This window comes from Anolis sagrei, chromosome 2 (assembly GCF_037176765.1).
Source record: "Anolis sagrei isolate rAnoSag1 chromosome 2, rAnoSag1.mat, whole genome shotgun sequence".
NCBI classification, from domain to species: Eukaryota; Metazoa; Chordata; class Lepidosauria; order Squamata; family Dactyloidae; genus Anolis; species Anolis sagrei.
Window position 1 is genome coordinate 91,697,254 of NC_090022.1, and position 20,499 is coordinate 91,717,752.

General features: G+C 41.2%; 1 protein-coding gene across 5 annotated transcripts in view; it reads right to left on the reverse strand.

Annotated features, from left to right (window-relative positions):
• Positions 1-20,499, reverse strand: part of JADE2 (jade family PHD finger 2) — a 192,634-nt gene that overhangs the window by 39,060 nt on the left and 133,075 nt on the right. For 4 of the 5 annotated variants that reach the window (XM_060765283.2, XM_060765285.2, XM_060765284.2 and 1 more), the window contains exons 6-9: positions 19,551-19,762; positions 14,815-14,982; positions 14,110-14,226; positions 3,887-4,348 (exon numbers count right to left, since the gene is read on the reverse strand). In XM_060765283.2, the coding sequence (XP_060621266.2) occupies positions 3,887-4,348; positions 14,110-14,226; positions 14,815-14,982; positions 19,551-19,762 (959 nt within the window). The remainder of the gene's footprint in view (positions 1-3,886; positions 4,349-14,109; positions 14,227-14,814; positions 14,983-19,550; positions 19,763-20,499) is intronic. The other variant, XM_067463695.1, reaches the window with a different exon arrangement.

The window sequence follows — 20,499 nt, forward strand, 5'->3', positions numbered from 1 at the left end:
CTTAACTGATTAAGTGGGTCTACTTTAGTTGAAATTACTGCAGGATCACAGAAACCACTATTTCATCAGCCTTGTGCAAGAAGGCAACATTGCACAATTAGGCCCATGACTAATTGTGCAATAGCTTTTTTCTTTATGGTACTAACACACTTTTGTATAATTGGATTTTGGAAAACAGAGGTACACTCTTAACTGTGGAAAATTCACAAGAAGGGCACAATTTCCTATCAGCTTTTAATAGATATATGTTCATTTTCTGTCCAGAATGCAGCTACAGATAATTATTTGCTCTTCCCAGGTGGGCTCCATCCTCTTCTTTTCATTTTTTGTCTTAATTAACAACGGGGGTTAGGCCTGACAAGGAACAAGTTATGGTGGCTAATGGAAGACTGTACTCTGAAGTACATATTACGCCTCTGTACTTATTTAAATGGCAAATATGGGGCAAAATGCAATTGTTCTAATAGTTTGCCATGATTCAATAGACATTTTATTTTGTTTTATTTCCTTCACTGTGTTGAGCCTCTAGGATTGATTTTCTGCTCTTAAGACCATTCAACTGACTGGAAAACTGGGTCCTGATATTTATATAAGAATGATTAGGCATCCAAGGAAAAGCTAACTGTGATAACCCATAACTGGGTAGAAAAACAGAGTAAGCCACAAAAACTGATTTAAAGGCACCAGCATTTATATTGGGTTGTTGTAGGTTTTTCAGGCTGTATGGCTATATTCTAGAAGCATTATCTCCTGACGTTTCGCCTGCATCTGTGGCAAGCATCCTCACAGGCTGTGAGGTTTTGCCTTCGACAAAGCATTTATATTGTTTTGATTATGAAACTATTTTCAGCATGCTGTTAGGAATGTAGTGACAGTTGGTGTGGAAGGTCTAAGATAATCTTAAACACTTTTTCTTTTGCAAATTCTTTTTTCTTCTCAGACCTTAAAGACCTGAAATATGCTGATCAGAATAGCATACAGAGAGCATTTAATGCCAATTGTTAAATTATTGCACGGGCTACCAGTATGTTTCTAGTCTGAATTCATGGTGCTTGTGATGACATCTAAATCCCTAAACATTTGGCACCTTGATCCCCGAGGGAATGGTTTTCTCATTTCTTCATCATAAAGGCCTGCCTGGGAGAAAGGGGTCCACCATCCTAACAGTGAAGTCAATGAACTCTGCTGGGACCTGGGGGACAATGCTAAATCTGTCAAGGTTTCCTATAAGGCTGGGGAGATGCCCCCCCCCCCCCCGGTACTCAGCCCTCTCCTTCTGTCAAAGGAGCTGGCTCACATCCACTACCCCTAGTGTTGCTGACAAATAGAAATATGTAGGAGTTTCCCCTCACTTGTCTGTTCCCGGGACTCCTTTGCTGTTCCTCAGCACTCTAAAGTTGCCTTTTCATGCCCGCCTCTCCCCTTCATCCTTGGATGCTTCACTGTGTTGATATTCTCCTTCAAGCGCCCAGAGATGAGAGAAAAGGAAGTGGGCATGAATGGGGGACCAGAGAATCAACAGAGATAATGGAACCTTTCGAGAATTAGATTTGAAAGAAAAACTAAAAAGGTAAGCACCTTTTTAAAGGAGAAAGAGAGGGGGGTGGGGGGTGGACAAGCCACTGCAAAAACTAGGGCGGCTTTAATGATGATAAACCAGAGAAACAATGAAACGAGGAGTAATGGGTTCAAATGACAGAATGAGAGATTCCACCCGAACATTAAGAAAACCTTCCTGACTGTAAGAGCTGTTTAGCAGTGGAACTTTCTGCCTCAGAGTGTTGTTGAAGCTTCTTCCCTAGAAGCTTTAAAGCAGAGCTGGATGGCCATCTGTCAGAGGTACTTGGAACAAGTGGGAGTTCTGGGAGGAATAATTCAAACTATAGGAAGTTTTTCCTTATCTGCTGGCGGATCAACTATCTCAGAGCTTATCCCTTCTATATCTATTTGCACTGACTACAATCTCTTTCTTGCTTCTCCCCGCTTTCTCCTCCCCTGTACTTTAATTTCCCAGCGGTGTTTACTGGGCAATTTGTTTCGCTTCTTCCACCTCATAAGCTGTTTACACAGTACCAGTTTTGCCCTCATATCCTCTGCTTTCCATAGTTTCATGACTGGATCTGAAAGTGTTTTGTGTGTGCCTATACAGGTGTGAGTGTGTAGATAATAAAAAGAAAAATGAACAAGAAACCAAGACTATCGGCAGTGTGGCACTTTGGGGAGCAGGATTCTAATAAATCTCCTTTTACTGTCTTGCATGCATCAGCACAAGCAGTACTAGGCACAGCAGGGGGAAAGCAGGAGGAAAGGAAGGAAAGGAAATGAGTCACTTCAATAACATTGTCCATTTGTTTGTTTGTTTGCAAAATAGGCAGTGTCAAAAGCATTCCCTGGTCTTACCTGCAAACATATGTCTGTTTATAAAAAAAAGTTACAAAAGAATCTGCAGACAATCGTTCTAATGAAAACAAATACCTCTCTTCGCCAGTGTTTCTCTCATGTGGGGAACTGGCAATTATATTTTCTCAGTGCATTATAAACTGTATTTGTGCCCACTGGCTTCTTCCTTTCCTGGAAACCTACCAGGAACCAGCAGCCAATGGCTCAGGGTCTAGATTTGGTCCAAGGACCACCACTTTGACCAGCAATGCTGGAAACTACTCTGCCAGTATGATTTTAATTTAATTAAATTAGGACAGTCCAAAATGCATTTCAAGTGCTTCTGTTTTAATATGAAGAAATCAGAAAATTTAATGAGCATTTGACTTTCTTCCTCTCTCCAACCAACCGGCAGATCTGTGGTGAATGACACCCATCATCAGGGAGGGTGGACAAAGAATTGTTAACCAAGAGTGAATGGCCGTTTTCATCACACTAAAAGGAAAACATCAGAAAAACAAAAAACTAATAGAATTTGTGGTTTTATTCTTAACATCTGTGATAATTGGGGCAAAAGTATGATAGCCCCAACGCTGAATGCTGAATTAATGAGAGGAACACGTGTGCGAGACAGCGCAGAGAGTGAGACGCAGCTGCGTCAGATTCGTGGGAACACTGTTCACCAGAAAGGGGGAGAGGAAACATTTCTATCCTGTTTACCGTCTTCGTAAGCTGTTGTTTATCATTTAACAGTAAATAACTCTAACATTGCCTCACTCGCCTTAAGCACTTTGCTTGGTTGTTTGTTGTCCCCCTCCCTTTCTGACCCATGTTGTGCATGTCTTGCCTTCATTAATTCTGACCCGCGTTGTGCAAGTAGCCTAGCATAGGGTCCCAGCTATCATACTTTTGCCTAGTTTGGAATTATTGGTTGACAACAACAACTGTTCAAAAGGGAAATATGCTGCCTTGGAGGGGGTAGAGTCTCATTCTGTTGAAGTTTTTAAGCAGAGGCTGGATGGTCATCTGTCGGCAGTGCTTTGACTGTGTGTTCCTGTATAGCAGAATGGGTTTAGTCTGGATGGCCCTCTGGTCTCAACCAAGTCTATGATTCCATATACGGCCTTTTCGCAATAAGAGATTTGATGCATCTTAATGAGATTAAACAACCAGGAGTGGGGAATCTTCTTCATTTTTGTGCCAGGCCTTTCAAAGCAACAAGGAGCTTTTCCATTTCTAAGTGAAAGGGAGAGAGACTGGTGCCCCTCTCACCTTTGCCACAATGGGAGTGGCAAATGGAATGATGAAGCCCCATGAATAATAGCCACAACAAAAACAAATTGGTGGAAAATGAGCACAACAAAAGCTAAGGGCAGGCACTGCCAAGTTTAAGTGACCGTTGCAGAAATCTGTCAGACTAATGGAGCAAAAGAATTATTGGAAACTGCTTAGTTCACCTTGAAAGAGCAGCAGAGGACATTTTTATTTAGCCAGGAATTCTACTCACCCTTTCAAGATCCTGCCTGAGGTGTGTGAAGAGCTTCAAGCGCCGGTATAGCACATCCTGCTCTTGCTGAGCTAAGTTGTCCACTTCATCGGTTTTGAGTGTCATCAGGGGCTTGTTGCAATTGGCTTTCCTTTTCATCTTCCAATACTGATAGACAAAATCAACCAGCCACTCAGTCAGGTCAAGGTTCTCAGCCACCTCAGAGGGCTTCACGAGGTCGTAGAAATCTTCTTCTAGCTGCTGGAGCTTCTGCTTCCTCAGTGTCATCTTTTCCATTTCTAGCTTGCTTTGGTCTCCTTCCATCCGTGCGTCATCTGGTGGCTTGGTGGCACCACTGCTGTGCTCCAGGCAGAAGGACTTGAACTTCACTTCATCGTTCTCTGCTAATAGTGTCCGCATGTCCAGATTGTGTTCAAAGGCGCATGTGACATGGAATGCTGTGATGCACGAAGGCATGGAGCACTGGAGGGGGTAGGAAAAACAGAGCAAGAGCCTGAGTATGAAACCCCAGGGGGCTAACTCACATCATTCACTGCTATTGGAGATCACTGATACCAGAGTATCGCAACTCAGTTCAGCGACTGTAATTAAAGCCACAGGCACGAGTGAGAAAAAACAGAAAGTGCTGCATCCCCACTGCCTTTTATTTTGGATGTTTTGATTTTCTTGAAGAGATGACAACCCTCCCCATATACCATCTCATTCCATGCCTCTTCTAATGCCAGAAAAGAACATGCTTATATGCCACACATTCCCTCCTGCTGTGTTGGCTGCCCGCAGCTCATTTCTAACCAAGTTTTGTAAGAGGTAATTCAGTTGATATTCTGTCCTAGGAGTCATTCACAATCTTTGGCCCGGTAAAACTAACAGACAAGTCACTTTTGGGGAAGAGATTTTTAATTTTGTTTTATGGAGTGGGACTGCAGGAGGCATATTATTTGCAATTTCTTTTTGTAACCTACCCACCTATGTACTGAGGCACTGAAGACAGGGCTGTACTTAGAGATTTTGCTGCCTGAGGCAAGGAAAATGTTCTCACCAAATTCTAAAGATAGGTTGGCAACTGTACTTTACTCCAGCACAGGTCAGCGAAACATGCTAATTTAAGGGATGTAGGGCACAGAGGGTGTTTTGGAAGGAACAGCCGGGAACAACTATCCTTTGTGTCTGCTACCCAATGTTGCTGCCTTCTCTACCTAATGATAGGGCTGGTTCTGAGTAACGAGAGGAATGGGCTGACTCCATATTAACTCAGAACCTCACAAAGAATATAGAAGATGCAGGTTATGTGGCATGTCTCACAGTTAAGATTCCTAGGAAGTATGTTATTATTCTCTTAAAGAACAAATGTAGTGGATAAAGCTTGTTTTCCCAGTACTTTTTTATTTCTTCCACAAAGCTCTAACCTGACCATGCCCTTGGATTTGCTTACTGTAGTTAGGAGGTTACTGATACTTTAGCCAGTATGTCGGTCAAAAGGTGAGCTGGTTTTGAAGTAAGATGTATCTTTATAGGGTAACATGATCTACTCACTCAACTAGCTGATAACACTGTAGAATTCTTCTACTGAAGTGATGCAAGGAACTCAGAAGAGACACAGAGAAAATGATTATCATCTGTGATGTCTGAATAGAGCAGTGGTTCTCAACGTGTGGGTCCCCAGATGTTTTGGCCTTCAACCCCCAGAAATCCTAACAGCTGGTAACTTGGCTGGGATTTCTGGGAGTTGTAGGCCAAAACACCTGGGGACCCACAGGTTGAGAACCACTGGATTAGAGGAATGGAGGTTCCCTCTGTCCCAACACACACTCACACACTTTCTTGGTCATAGACACAACAGTTAAGATGAGGCCTAAATATACTAAAGTCACCAGATCCTGTCTGATCTTGGAAGCTAAGCAGGGTCAGACCTGGTTAGTACTCAGACATAGGCTGACAATGAATACCAGATGGTTTAGGTATTCATCAGTGATGAGGAAGGATCTGACAAATTGCTTCTGAGTATTCCTTGTATAAGAAAACCATATGAAACTTATGGAGTTGCCATAAGTCAAAAGGCTACTTTAAGGCTCATGCCCACATACAATAGTTAAGAGGACATTGTTGGCTTTTTGGTGAACACCTGAGGAAAAATCTGTCATACAGATTCCGTAAGTATTTGTATATTAACGTGGAAAGTGGTTTCCAGTTAGAACAGTAGTTCCCTAACTTGGATTCCCAGATTGCCTATAGATCTCCGAATCTTTGGCCACTGGCCACGGGTGGTTGAGACCTCTGGGAAATTAGGTCCATAAACTCTGGGGATCCAAGCTTGGTAATAACTGCTTTGGAAGTAGAAAGTAAAGCCCTTGCAGTAAAATGTTTTTTTTTTCTTCGTGTCTGGAGCGACTTGAGAAACTGAAAAGTGCTTCTGGTGTGAGAGAATTGGCCATTGCCCAGGGGACACCCAGATGTTATGATGTTTTTACCATCCTCGTGGGAGGCTTCTTTCATGTCCCTGCATGGGTAGCTGGAGCTGACAAAGGGAGCTCGTCCACACTCTCCCCGGATTCGAACTTCTGACCTGTCGGTCTTCAATCCTGCCGGTACAAGGGTTCAACCCACTGCGGGATGAGTTTACTTTGTTTCTCAGTAAAGCTGAGAAACGAAGAGAATGGTGTTACATAAAAGGAGCATGAATTCAAGCTGATTAATGAGGGAGATGAGTTTGGGATGTTTTGTAGCATTTGTTTAATGATCTATGTTTATAAATGATTTATAAATTGTTTTTCTGCCCACTAGGGTCTCCAAAACTACAATATAAAAACATCTTTTTACAAAAAAAGCACTACCATGTGATGTTAATAACAAGAAAGCATGCTGTGGATATATCTTTTTTTAAACCTCTCATTGAATTAATGTTGTTGAAATTGTTGAAATTCTGACTTTGTCTATGTTTAGGGCCCTTCCACAGAGCCATATAAGCCAGAATATCAAGGAACTGGTTATCTGAATCCACACTGCCATATATTCCAATTCAAAGCAGATATTATTCAGCACTGTGGAAGGGGCCTTAGAAATCAGAGCAGTATAAGCACTGTTGCCTCCCAATGTTAGATCACTTTTTTGACACGCTTGGGGTCCTATGACTGGGAATGATACCCCATAGTTATTTCACACGTAACTGTGCTGAACCCTGCATGAAGAAAGCAGCATGGGGCAAGTGGGGTTAAAACACTCCTGGAAGGAGAGGGTCTTTATTAGTATTTCTTTGGTAAAGTGTAATCTCTAATTACTGGCATTAAAAAGAAAAGGGGGGAAGTGGACCCCAGGTTATGACAAACATCATAAAAGTTAACTTATTAAAGCTCACTGCAGTGGCTAAATAGCTGTCAACAGTTATTTTACAGAGTAATTTTGACAATTTTGTTAAAATTCTCCCTGGTTAATTTGTTTTGTCATTCCCTCCTCCCACAGGCAGAAATCTGAAGTGCCATTCCTCAAAGAAGGTAACATACGGACCAGTTAGTTGGATGTCACCCTTTGCTCTCTTCTCTTGGATTCCCTCACTATTCATTAACTGTTGTTTTTTTAATGGCTCAGAGTGTCAGGTAATTATTTAAGCCATAACCCATAAGAAATCAGTCTCCACCAGCTGCTAATGACCAGTTAAACTGCAATAAGGAACCATTTTGAGCGGCTTATTGCTCTCAGCATCCGACTGAATGGTTAACGTAACATGGATCTTGTGGTTAAGAAGGAGAGTCACTTCAGCTTGAAATAACTACATTAAAACAAGAGGGCATTTCCTGAACGGTACTGAGAAGTAATTTGGAATATTGCACATTCTCAATGAAGTGTGAGGACAAATGTCATTTCAGGCAAGAATTTTTTTTTTAATTCTTGCCAAACTGGTCCCCATGGGGCTTCTACTTTGATGAACTCTAGAAAATACCTGGTAAGCTGAAGCTACAAGAGGATACATCTGAAGAGAGTTGAACCCTCGGTCAATTTCTATAGGAGAGTCAGTCCGTCATTCGCCCTTTAGGTATGACTGAGGCAGACTTGTGAACTCTTCACACTGCACAATGATACACTATGATCCCACTTTAAATGACCTGGCTGCATCCTATGGGAAGCTGTTAGTTGTTGTTTATTTGTTCAGTCGCTTCCGACTCTTTGTGACCTTATGGACCAGCCCATGCCCTGTCGGCTATCGCCACCCCCAGCTCCTTCAAGTTTAAGCCAGTCACTTCAAAGATAACATCCATCCATCTTGCCCTTGGTCGACCCCTCTTTCTTTTTCCTTCCATTTTCCCCAGCATCATTATCTTCTCCAAGCATGGAAAGCTGTACTATAAATCTTTGGATGAGAATTCTACATGGCTCAACCTTTAAATTGCGAAACCCAGGTTCTTTAGGCTGGAATCAGCATAGTTTAAATGGAATCATACTGCTATAACTGTATGGTGTGAAAAGACCCTTGGCTTTAAAGAACAGTATTCCTAGTCTGGTCCTTGCACCACATGGTGCCAAGGAGAAGAGGCAGACTTCAGTAATACTGTGTGGTGGTACAAGCTGAGTAACCTTTATCTAAAATACTTGGTAACATAAATGTTTTGGATTTTGGAATACCTGTAATTGCATATACATACATAATGAAATATCTTGGAGATGAGATCCAAGTCCAAACATGAAATTCCCTTATGTTGTATATACACATTGCCGGAGGTAATTTTATCTACAACATTTAAAATAATTTTGTGCATGAAATAACATTTGCTTACACTGAAGCATCAGAAAGCAAACAGGGTAATCATCCCAGCCACCCCTGTGGACAATTTCAGATTTTGGAGCTCTGGATAAGGAATACTCAACATTGTGGGGATGACCAGCCACCAGTGGAGTTACTCACAGAAGTAGCACCTAGATAAGAGGTGACCTGGAACCCCCTACGCGAGACTTGCAACCAAATATTTAAAACTGCACTCAATACCAAGGGTTAGGAACCCACAGTGTGGGAAGCAGTTGAAAGTTCTGGGTAATAATCTTCTAGTTTTCGCCAGATGCACAGTGAGAAATCAGCATCACTTCCCAGCTTTATGAAGCAAGCCTGATCTGCTATAACATGGCTTTTACTGTGGGCATACCTGATGTGAATACTTCAGGGGATGGCTAGGTGAGAGTATGGTGAAAAGATGCAAAAGAGTTGCTTTCCTTAGTCTTACTGCAATCTGAGGTTATGGGCTTTTACCAACAGTAAATAGCTTTGTCTGAGTTTTCTTGTTTGGTAGCCAAAGCTGTAATTTTACTGTATACATAGCTAGAAGCCACTGATGAAGCCAATCATGTTTATATTGGAGTAACATCTGGGGGTACTTTAAAATGAGGGATTGGAGAGATCCTTTGCACTGTTTACGTACTTAACTAGCTGGAGCACTGAGATGAAAGCTAGGCAAGAAATCGTCTGGCTCTAGCACAGCATTCAAGCTCCTGAAATAAATGAATCCATTTCCCTCTGTTCTCTCCCCTTTCCATTTGCGTCACAAACAGTATTAATATCATTATTAAATTGTTCATGGCTTTTGCAAGAACAACAGCCTACACTGTGCCCTTTTACGTAGGAAAGATTATCCGCACTACCTTAGAGATAAAACAAATAGAATGCCACCCATCCCGGGTTTCTTCTGACAGATGGCAAGTAGCAGTTGTCAGGGACTCTGCCCAAAATGCAAATAGGAAATAATTAGCAAGCTGAGCTGATGGGTCAACAATGAAGAGTACCTGTGCAGCAGTAGCTGCCAGAGAATATTTCACAAAAAGTGAAAATGAAGACTTTTAAAAAACATTTACAATCCTTTCATTTGTTAAATTGCAGAGGTCCCTCCCTGCCCGCACAGCTTGTAGAATGAAATGATGCAGCTAGAATATACTGCAAGGCAGACTAGATAGAGGTGGCAACAGTGACAATGTTTATACATAACAACAGGAAAGAGATTACTCCACAGATCTGATTATCCTAGGTTAAAACATGCTTAGCCCAATGCTATAGTTAAGCAGTTCAGCAATAACTGGCTCACAACATGTAAGTATGTGTATATAAGCAGGCAGGTAGCGTCATAGCTTTCACCCTGCCCCAAGCCCTTGGGCAAGGAAGAAAGGTCAACCAGGGGCTCCCAGATCATACCATGATCTAGGTACTCATTACACCATTATTTCCAATACTCAAACCACTACACCAAACTGGATCTGCAAGCAACCATATGTTCACACTATTTATTCACCCCAACTCGCAGCTATACAGTTCCACAATGTTCCCTTGTTGCTTCTTGACTAAAAGCAATCCAGGTTTTTCTTTGTAGCAACACAATGTCTTCCAATTAAATAGCCTTGCAAGTCCGATGCTCCCACAGCTATCTTATTAGAAGAACTGCAGTCAAATACATGTGGAAGGTATCAGATTGAAGGGAATGTGTGAACTGCCAGTCATAATTCTGTCTCAAACAATATTTAATAAATGTGGTACTACAAGGGCTAGAGTTTGTCTTATGTTTTTGTGTGAATTTGCACTGTATAATAATGGGATTACAGTCCATTTTATCATGGCAGTATTGGAATTTGCGGTTTAGGGAAGGGCATTTAGAATCCCAAAAGTCAGTGTAGCGTGCTGGACTCTGACTCTGGAGACCAGGGTTTGAATCCCCTACTCAGCCATGGAAACCAACAGTTTTGCTTTAGTGTGGACAGGAGACTACTAACAGCGCTATCATTAATTCTGGAGGGCTGTTATACAGGAGAGGACATACTTTTTTTCTGACCTCTCCTGTGTAGGACTAAATCCTAAAGGGCTTATGTCCCTAGAGGGCACATTTTTATTGACAATTAGCAAAAATAAATGCAGTGTGATTAATGGGACCAACCGCCTGAGGGGGAAGTATCTTCTCCTTCCCTGGAGGTCTACAAGCAGCAGACAACCATCTCTTGGGGATAATTTAAATGCAGATTTTGGCATCAAGCAGGAAGTTAGACTAAATGGTGTGTAGGTCTTCCTCCAGTGAGTCTATTCTGTAGTTCTGAACCAAAATACTTATCATTTCTGAGAGTCAACCAAGCATGATTAGATGTCTGTGTATATGTGTGTGTGTGTATACACACACACACACACACACACCTTTATATACTGATATCCAATACCATAGTGATAATTATTTAGAGAACTCTTGACCTCAAAATAGTGATTATGCCCGTTGACGATCTGCATTTATGTTTTAAGTTTAGTTTTCGCAAGCCTTATTTATACAGCAGTTTTTGAAGACCTTCATATTGTTATTCAAATACCCACATTCAGTTTCATTCTGATAATACTGTAATTTCATTCCACTTTGGAAACATTAGTTATATCTTCATCAAATGCTGGTAGGAATCCCTTTCTTATCACATCAGTACACATATTTTCTGCTTTTTCTGTTGGTGCACAGAATCATAGAAAGCTGCTTTTTAGTGTCTCACATCATTGGCCTATCTAGCATAGTGTTTCAACACTGGATTGCCAAGGTTTCAAGCGAGATATCTTCCAATCACACATAGAGATACTGGGGACTGAACTTACACCTTCCTCTTGCAAAACATATCCTCTGTCATTGACCACAACTCTTGCTTTTTCATAAGCAATACTCATTTTTATTCCTCTATGCTTATTCAAATACTGCTGGCTAGTCTCTTTTGGATGCTTATTCTAGACATTTGGCTCTTTCAACTATTACATAGGTTCCAGTTCTTTTTATTAGTGGGACACTATCACTTTCACTGAGATCTATGGATTTTGATCCCTCTTTGCCAGGAAGGTTTTGGTAAAAGAAGATTATTTGTCAGAGCTATAAAAATTCACCTGCATGAGCAAAGCTCCAATCAAGATGCTGCTTGCCAGAAAGAACTGCAATCTTAATGTGCTAGAAAGGGTTATCATATATTTCTAAATATCAATTTGATATTCAATCAGTACTAAAATGTTTTAAACAAAGGCATCATAAATCTATTTTTTTCCTTTTGTAAAAAAATAATAATCTATTTTTCCCCCTTTATGAAGCTGGCACTGACAGAAGCTTGACTCTCAGTCTTGGAAAGACTTAAGAAATGTGGGATGCCGGTAAAGGACACAATAAAACACTCTTTTGTATTGCAAGTGACCTTTCATGAAAAATTCATTCAGTCTGGGGTGCTACAAAACTAATATATAGGCCAGAGCTAAGAGGATGAACTCTAGGAGAAAACGGGATTCTCCTTCTACCTTTTGCACCCCCCTCTTCATGCTGCCAAGCGTAGCTGACTTGTTTCCCTGCCCTTCCGTTCTTTGAAAGCAGTTGCCATTACGACAGAGCATCTCCATCTGCCAGGGTAAATAAGCAGATCCACCCAGAGGCATTACAAATGGAGTTGAAGCTATGTTGGGAAGATTTAAAGAAATGTGTGTCAGCTTTCATTTCAGGCTGAAAAGGAATGCTTTGAAATCTTTCTCTTGAAAGACCCCAAACACCGTAGAAATTTGATACTCTTTGTTCATGCTACACTTGACTTTTCTTCCACCAGATTAACTGCCGCTTGACACTTATACAGCATCACTATACACATCATCTTTAAACGTTCCTCCCTTTGGACAAAAGGTCAACACTTTGGTTATATTTCCTGCTGGTGAGGTGCACTTGGGTAGGACAGGTGTGATCAACCAAGTGAGAAAGAGCATTCTTCCCTAGTGACAGGACCGAATACTGGACAATAAAGATGAAAAAACAGCAAAAGATCCAAATTCTTTTTTTCTTTGTTGTTATAAGCCTTCAAGGGGTTTCTGACTTATAGAGACATTAAGGTAAACCTATCATGGACTTTTCTTGGCAGGATTTGTTTTCAGAGTCGAGTGTGCCATTGCCTTCCTCTGAAGCTGAGAGCATGACTTGATCAAGGTCACCCAGTGGGTTTCCATGGCTGAGCAGAGATTTGATCTCTGGTGTCTTAAAATTCTGGTCCAGCACTCAAACTACTACACTATACTGCCTCGACCATTCTTTTGCCACTTCCTACTAAATTATATATAAATAGAATTCTCTCTTTTACACAGACATATCCTCAGTGAAGAAACTGATGGTGGAAAAGACATGTTGTTTGCTTTTCTACCTTCCTATCAAAGCTAGCACATGGGTAAGAACCTAGGCCTTTGTTCATTCTCCCAAGTTTTCCATGGTGAGAAGAAGAAATAGTTTCCTTCCCAAAAGCAGGAATTCTGTAAAAGGAATTGGGAAAGTCACCAGGTGAGGAAATAGTGCTTGTCAGTCCGCTAGCTAGCTAACAAGTGGGTGAATGTATGGGCCTCCTCCATTTGATTTATACAAATCATGTGAAGGGCCTGATCCTCTGTGCCTGAAAATCCTGATCAAGTAAAACCAAGCTCCTTGTTTTTACCATAAATAGTCCTCTCATTTTTCAAACTTAACTTCACACTACTAAGAAGCAGAAACTCTTTTTGTTTTTTAAGTGAAACGAGATACTCCCAGGATACTGGGCCCAACACCAAAGACCACAACTTCTTTGCAAAATATATACAACTTTGTGGTTGCATGCAAATGTCTGACAAAAAAAAAATCTCATGGGCTGTTATTTTGGCAAAGAAATACTTACCAGTTCAAAATGAATTTTACCAGCTATTTCCCAAAGTGTCCTCTGAGTAAAGGGATCACATGAGGTGATGTAACGGGTGGCATTATTAACCATAAAAAAACAGTCTTCCAAGAAAAGAACATGTCTGGGGAAAGCTATAATCATTGAGAACCCAGGAAATGGATTAGATGACCTGTTGGCCTCCAAGCACATGGTTCAAGGATGTCAAGCCGGCACAGCAACTCTAACGTGTTAAAGAATGATCAGCACAGGAAACAACACTGGTTAAAATAGTGGTTCTCAACCTGTGGGTCCCCAGGTATTTTGGCCTACGACTCCCAGAAATTTCAGCCAGTTTACCAGCTGTTAGGATTTCTGGAAGGCCAAAACATCTGGGGACCCATAGGCTGAGAACCACTGGAACTTGCACTCATGCCTGCCTGATCTTGCCTCTGGTTGTTTACATGAGGTACTTGCCAGTGACTCTCAATATCCAGCAATGTTCAGCAAAATGGTAAAGCTATGTTCTTATTATTCTAAGGTGTACAAAGTCACAAACATCTGGTTTTGTGGTTTTCTTATAATTAATTACATACCTGAATACATGTTCCAGTGCATTCCTTGCAGAGACTGCAAGACAAAGCCCATCTGCTTGCTGGGATATGTGAAATCTTTGTAATGGGTTCCATTTTTTCAGGACATCCAATGCTAACCTAAGCATAAAACAACAGTGTATAAATGATTGGCGATTGTGTCCTTTCTTACAAGGCAGTAAAACAGGGTGATTGTAATCAAGACATAAATATTCTAAGGTTGTAACACATTCCTTTACAAAACTACTATCTCCTCCCTAGTTGTTTTCCAACAGCTAAAACAGACTAGGGAAGAAAGAGGCAGAAGAAAGTACTGGCTTTCTATGGGCCCCCCATGGGGGTTGGTTCAGGCATTTAAAATTCTTCTTCATGTGATGAATCCCATCTGTTATATTTGCATGTGAAATGCAATATATGATCCAGAATTAAACGGTGGAAGTTGCCACCAGGAAAATGCAGCAAGGCTTGGTTTCCATGTGTGAATATCCCTGGGGAAAAGAATTACACACTCTACAGAGAAGATTTGGGCTGTCTGAATTGTTTTTTTGTGATCTGATAGTGCTCAGCGGTAATAGGCATTCAAATTTCGGGTCTTCTCAAGTTCTCTCCATTCAATATAAGCCATGATTCAAAGCCTCGGGCCTTCTCTGCTCGTCATCCCCATCCCACCCTTCTTCCTCTCTGAACAGAAATTACCCAGCATCTTACTTCAGGTATCCATAAGGCACAGCTAACGTGGACCCATTTAGTCCCACTTCGGGTGGGTTTTAGAGCTCCCCCTCTTCTTGGGCAGAGTAAACACTTTGGCTGGACTCCTAGGGCGCAGGTTCGGCAAAGCCAGTTTCCAAGGGGAACCTTTAGGATTCCATAGCAAGCCTAAGAAAATACAAAAGTAGAGGGTACTTAGGTGAGAGTTAGATGGCATCATTGTAAACAGGGGTGGGAAAACTGCACCCCCCTTTTCACAGGCTTTTTTTTGGCAACACCTCTGACACCCCCCATCCCACCCTGGGGCGATACCTGTAATTTCTTTGAAACCCCCTCACACATTCCCACATTTTAGGGGCGGCAGAAAACCCAACCCCACAAATTACCACCCCTGGAAAGGCAGATATCTCAAAAATGTATTTATGTAAACAACAACAAAGGCAGAACTCGGAAGTTATTTCCAGATTTTGTTTTCAGCCAATTTTTTGAGGTGAAGGAGTTCAAGCTGCTGTGGCCCTTGTATTCTCTGCAGTCACTCACCTCACTGCAAAATAGATAGTGATTGCAACGGCCACAAGTAATGTACACAAGTTTTATGGAGTTCTGTTTGCTGGCCACTATTTGTCAGGATGTACTTCTTACTTGGGCTTTAGACCAATTGTTAGTTCCAATTAGGGTAGACCCAAGGGTCCAATGGAAATCAGCAGGCCATTCTTTACATTTGTTTTATTTATTTATTTATTTACTATATTTGTATACCATCCCTCTCAGCACAGAGGTGACTCAAAGCAGTTTACAGTTCCATTTATCTAGCTTTAGTGCAATGGTGCTCAACGTGTAGGTCCCCAGGTGTTTTGGCCTACAACTGCCAGAAATCCCAGCCAGTTTACAAGCTGTTAGGATTTATGGGAGTTGAAGTCCAAAACATCTGGGATCCATACATTGAGAACCACTGCTCTAGTGGGATTAATGGCCCTCTGTTGGTGCAGCAGGTTAAACTGCTGAGCTGCTGAACTAGCTGACCAAAAAGCTGGTGGTTTGAATCCGGGGAGCAGAGTGAGCTCCCAATGTTAGTTCCAGCTTCTGCCAACAAAGCAGTTCGAAAACAGGCAAATGTGGGTAGATCAATAGATACCGCTTCTGCGGGAAGGTAACGATGCTCCATGGAGTCATGCCGGCCACATGACATTGGAGGTGTCTACGGACAACGCTGGTTCTTTGGCTTAGAAATGGAGATAAGCACCAACCCCCAGAGTCAGACACGACTAGACTTAATGTCAGGGGAATCTTTACCTTTACCTAGTAGGATTAACAAGTTGATTTAGACTCACAAGGTTCAGTATTGTTTATTATTATTTTACTGACACAAAAGCACAGTATGTCACAGCAAACAAGATCTATATGCTGGATTTTGTATCAAAAAAATCACAAGTCAAACACTTCCCAAGCATCTAGGACTGTGTGACGTATTATTATTATTATTATTATTATATGCTTATTTGTACCCCATTTTTCTCTCCACAAGGACACTCAAAGTGGTTATTTATCAAAGATTTGGGATGCAGTTCTATGTGCATATGTAGGAGTAATTCAGTTTTAAAGAATCTTGGGAGCTTTAGCCACCTAAATGGTTATGGCTCAGTGATAAAAGTCCCAAGTCCAGTCCTTAGTATCTCACTTTGAAAAAAAGGTCTCAGTTCACATGATCACAAAGACTGCGGCCAGAAAGAGTTGCCAGTCAAAGCAGGTATTATTGGACTGACCGACTAATTAGACTCAGTCTAAGAGAGACCCATTTGTTCATGTGTTACACTCAAGCTACAATGTATATACTTACTTTTGAGTAAGTATCGCATGAATAAAATCTTAGCGTAAAACCTCAGGTTCATTTCAAAATAAGCTACAATGCAGCTATAAGACCATCCAGCCTATCTGTGTAGACTACTGATATGCGAACAAATCCATTAGTAGTCAAGTATCCAAACTTGCTACTGACTTACTCAATTAATAGATCTCACATGTGTCATGGCATTACATGAGGCATGGTTAAGAGATATTCTCAGAGAAAATAAAATATGTTCAAGGTCAGATGCCTTTATCTCAGTTCCTTCTCTGAACTGTTCACTACCTTTAATTTCATGTTCCTTAGATTTCTAACAGTGTCTTATCTTAGAACAGTACTTCTTAAGTTATCTGATGTGGGAGACCAGCAAGATTTCTTTTGCAATGTGCCAGGTACCTGTGCCGTAATTGTGTTCACTGACAACTGCTTCTTTCTTTCCTGCAAACATGCCATGGATTAACAGGCAAGAACTTATGGACCGGTACATGGACCACCTCTGTGAGTAGATTAAATCTTAGAGTGTTGTATTCTTCCTTCCAGGTTAGATCACATATAGGATAATATATGAATCTCTTTATGGACTATTAAAGAAAACTCAGTATCCATTTCTTTTTGATTCTGATCTCATGGGTTGCAATGGTCAAAACAGCTTTAAACTGACTATTCCAGAGCGAATAGAATAAGAAGAGTTACAAAAAAGGAGAGATCTGCAAGCTTGTAATTCCTATCTCCACAGTAAGCTCAACAGAAGAGTGTATTTCTCTGTTAGAAACAAAAATGCATAAACAAGCTATGCCTGTAATTTGTATTACAGTGCAGTAGTCCCACTAAATGAGACATTGGGGAAGAAAGGTCATATAAAGGAACAACAGATGAAGGAATTACAACTCTGACCTCCACACAAACCCTGAGAGAGACCATTTCTATCCCTTTATGTGTGTGGCAGGCATACATTCAAACATCAATGTATTGAAACACATGCTGCAAAGAAGAGCCTATCTTGCAAAAGGAGGAAATCTAGATTCCTGCATGTGTCATTATCTGTGTAGGAATTCAGGTGCACAGGATTTATTGCACCTGGATGAAAAAAAGTATATTCTGAAATGCTTTCTTGTAAACAACTGGTAAAAGTACTGCAACCCTTTCCTCTTTTGTATCCAATCACTTCAGAGCTGTAGTCTGCCCATGGTGTAGTCTAACATGCAAGACATCCTTTTGATTCACAGACCTCCTTAGCTATAAAACTCCTAGGGGGAAATGCACTTAAAGTAGGTTACTATGCCATGACAAATGAAAGTAGAGGAGAGGAAGGAGGCCAACCAGTCTGCATGGAGTTACTAGATACACAGCAGGTCAGAAAGAGAAAAGAATAGATTCACAGGAGACTAAATTTACAGGGCCCTATAGGCCTTTGAATGCTGTGAGGTTTAGCTACTATCCCCCAGACATATGGGGCTACTTCTATGGAAGTACCACACTTATGTTCCGTAGTCTATTTATGGTAACTGATATTTTTCACACTAGAGCCAATTCTTCCTCATAAAGCTGCCTTTGTACCCTACTAGGGGTGACCTGCTTTTCCTGGAATTTCTTTTTTCAGCAAGACTGAAAAACAGTACATATGACTGGAGTCACCAGAGTTTTCAGACCAAAGATTTGAACTGCCGTGACCTCTGTTGGGTGCTGTCCATCCCATGACTCCCCCATCCCCTTTCTCTTTTTCCCCTGATATGCTAATTTCTGATGGAAATCCCACCAGCATGTGGCAGCACTGGAAGTGTAAGAAACACAGAAGAAGGGTTTTTGGTCCTATGAACATTGCACCTTAAGGAAGCTTAAGAAGGATCTACGTTTGATTGCACACTTAACAACAGAGACTCAGCTACTCACTATTGATTGCTAATTGGTGGCTTGACTTCAATGGACCATAATTGATTGCCCATCCTTCTGAAGGCCAGCCTCAAATCTTGACTACCTAAATAGACTGCTTGCTCCTTACTGTCTATTAAATTCAACATGAGCAACTTATCAAGGAGGTTGTCTGCATTCACAGGCAGATTCTACTCAATCAAGGTCAGTGAACAGTACAACTGCTCTAAGAGATGTGTAAAGCAGATGTGTAAAAGTGTAAAGGTTAAAGGCATTCCAGATTGGGCTATTCATGATTAACAAGACAGAGAATACCAAAATAAGAAGGTAAAAATGACTATCTTACTACCATGCTGCATGGGAAAGAATTTTCTTTTTACCTTCCCTTACAAACAATTGGAACATGTTTATCTTAAGCCTAACTAAATACTGAATTGCTGGAAGAAATTGTGTAAATACATTGTTGTTGTGGGCCTTCAAGTAATTTGTGACTTACTGTAACTCTAAGACCATTACAGGGTTTTTGTGGCAAGATTTGCTCGTAGGTAGTTTACCACTGCTGCCTTCTAATGCTGAAAGAGTGAAATTTGCTCAAGGTCACCCAATGGATTACTATGGAAAAACAGAGATTCGAACCCTGCTCTCCCAGTATCCTAGTCTAACACCCACACCACTACACTATGCTGACTCTTAATTAATAAATGTTTCCTGTGAATAAACAATTTAATTTTCTTGCTGCAAAAACATATGCAGCAGGCAACAACAGTATCTCTGCAACAACATCATTCTTGGTCTTGGCTTATGTCTGGTAGCCTAAACCAGTGGTTCCCAAAGTTTGGCTAACTGGTTGTTTCAGACCTCAGCTTTCAAAATTGCCAACTATTGCTCAAGCTGGCTAAGGCTTCTGGGAGTTGAGGTCCAAAATATCTGGAGGACCAAAGCTTAGGAGCCACTAATCTAACCTAAACTCAGTCCTCTAAGGGATAGGACTTGGTGCTTCACCACACCAAGCAAAGCTACTCACCTGATGCACACAGACATTGCATTTGTCACAGAAAACCATCTCATTGCCGTCCTCTCCTTCTGGCGAGCGACACACATCACACACAACATCCTCGTCATACTCTATGCCAAGGCCTTCCTCTGTTTCAATGGCAATGTTCATATTCTCGTAGCACAGTGTCTCCAGCTCTTCTAGCACTCTTTCCAAGGTGAATTCATCCATTTCTGGCTTTTCTAAATTGGGAAAAAAACAGTAAAGCTCAATTTGATCTGTCTTGAAAAGGTCTCACTTTGCTGCTGCAAGGAGATAATTCTTAACTGAAGTAGGACAGGAGGGAAAACACTATTTCAGTTTCAACCATTTAATTAAGTCAACTCAGAGTCAGTTGCTTTGCCCAGCTCTACTTGTTCACAAACCTGGAGTAATGAGAGGAAGATGGTTCATGGTGATGGTAAAATAAGTGGGTGTTACACTGACCAGTACTCTAATAGCACAGCTGAAAAACAGGGAGGATATGGACTACACAGCATTGTCAGCTTGACCCTGGCAATGTATAGAACAAATCTGGGCATGCAATGTGTAAGTTGGAAAAGAATGCCTCCCTCCCGAGCCAGTATTTGTGCCTCCCCAGATTTCTGCCCTGTTTCCTTTGAGGACAAAAGGTCCATGTCATCCAGTCTTGTTTTGTAAGCACCTGAACTCTCTGACTGGAAACTCTCCAACTGTACCCAAGTTATTTAACAAACAAGGGCTCTCTGTTAACTACTTCTAAAGGGCCTTTCTTTCACAAGGCCGCATTTAATAAAATAAGCACTTTGTGTTTAACAGACACATTGATGGAGACAATAAGATCTCATTCAGAGAATGACTGCTTCTGGTTTTGAAGGTTTAAGTTTTATGCATCTAGTCAGCAAAACAAAAAAGATGCATCCATTAATGTGGTAAAGCAGAGCAGTAAAGAGGCGTAAGG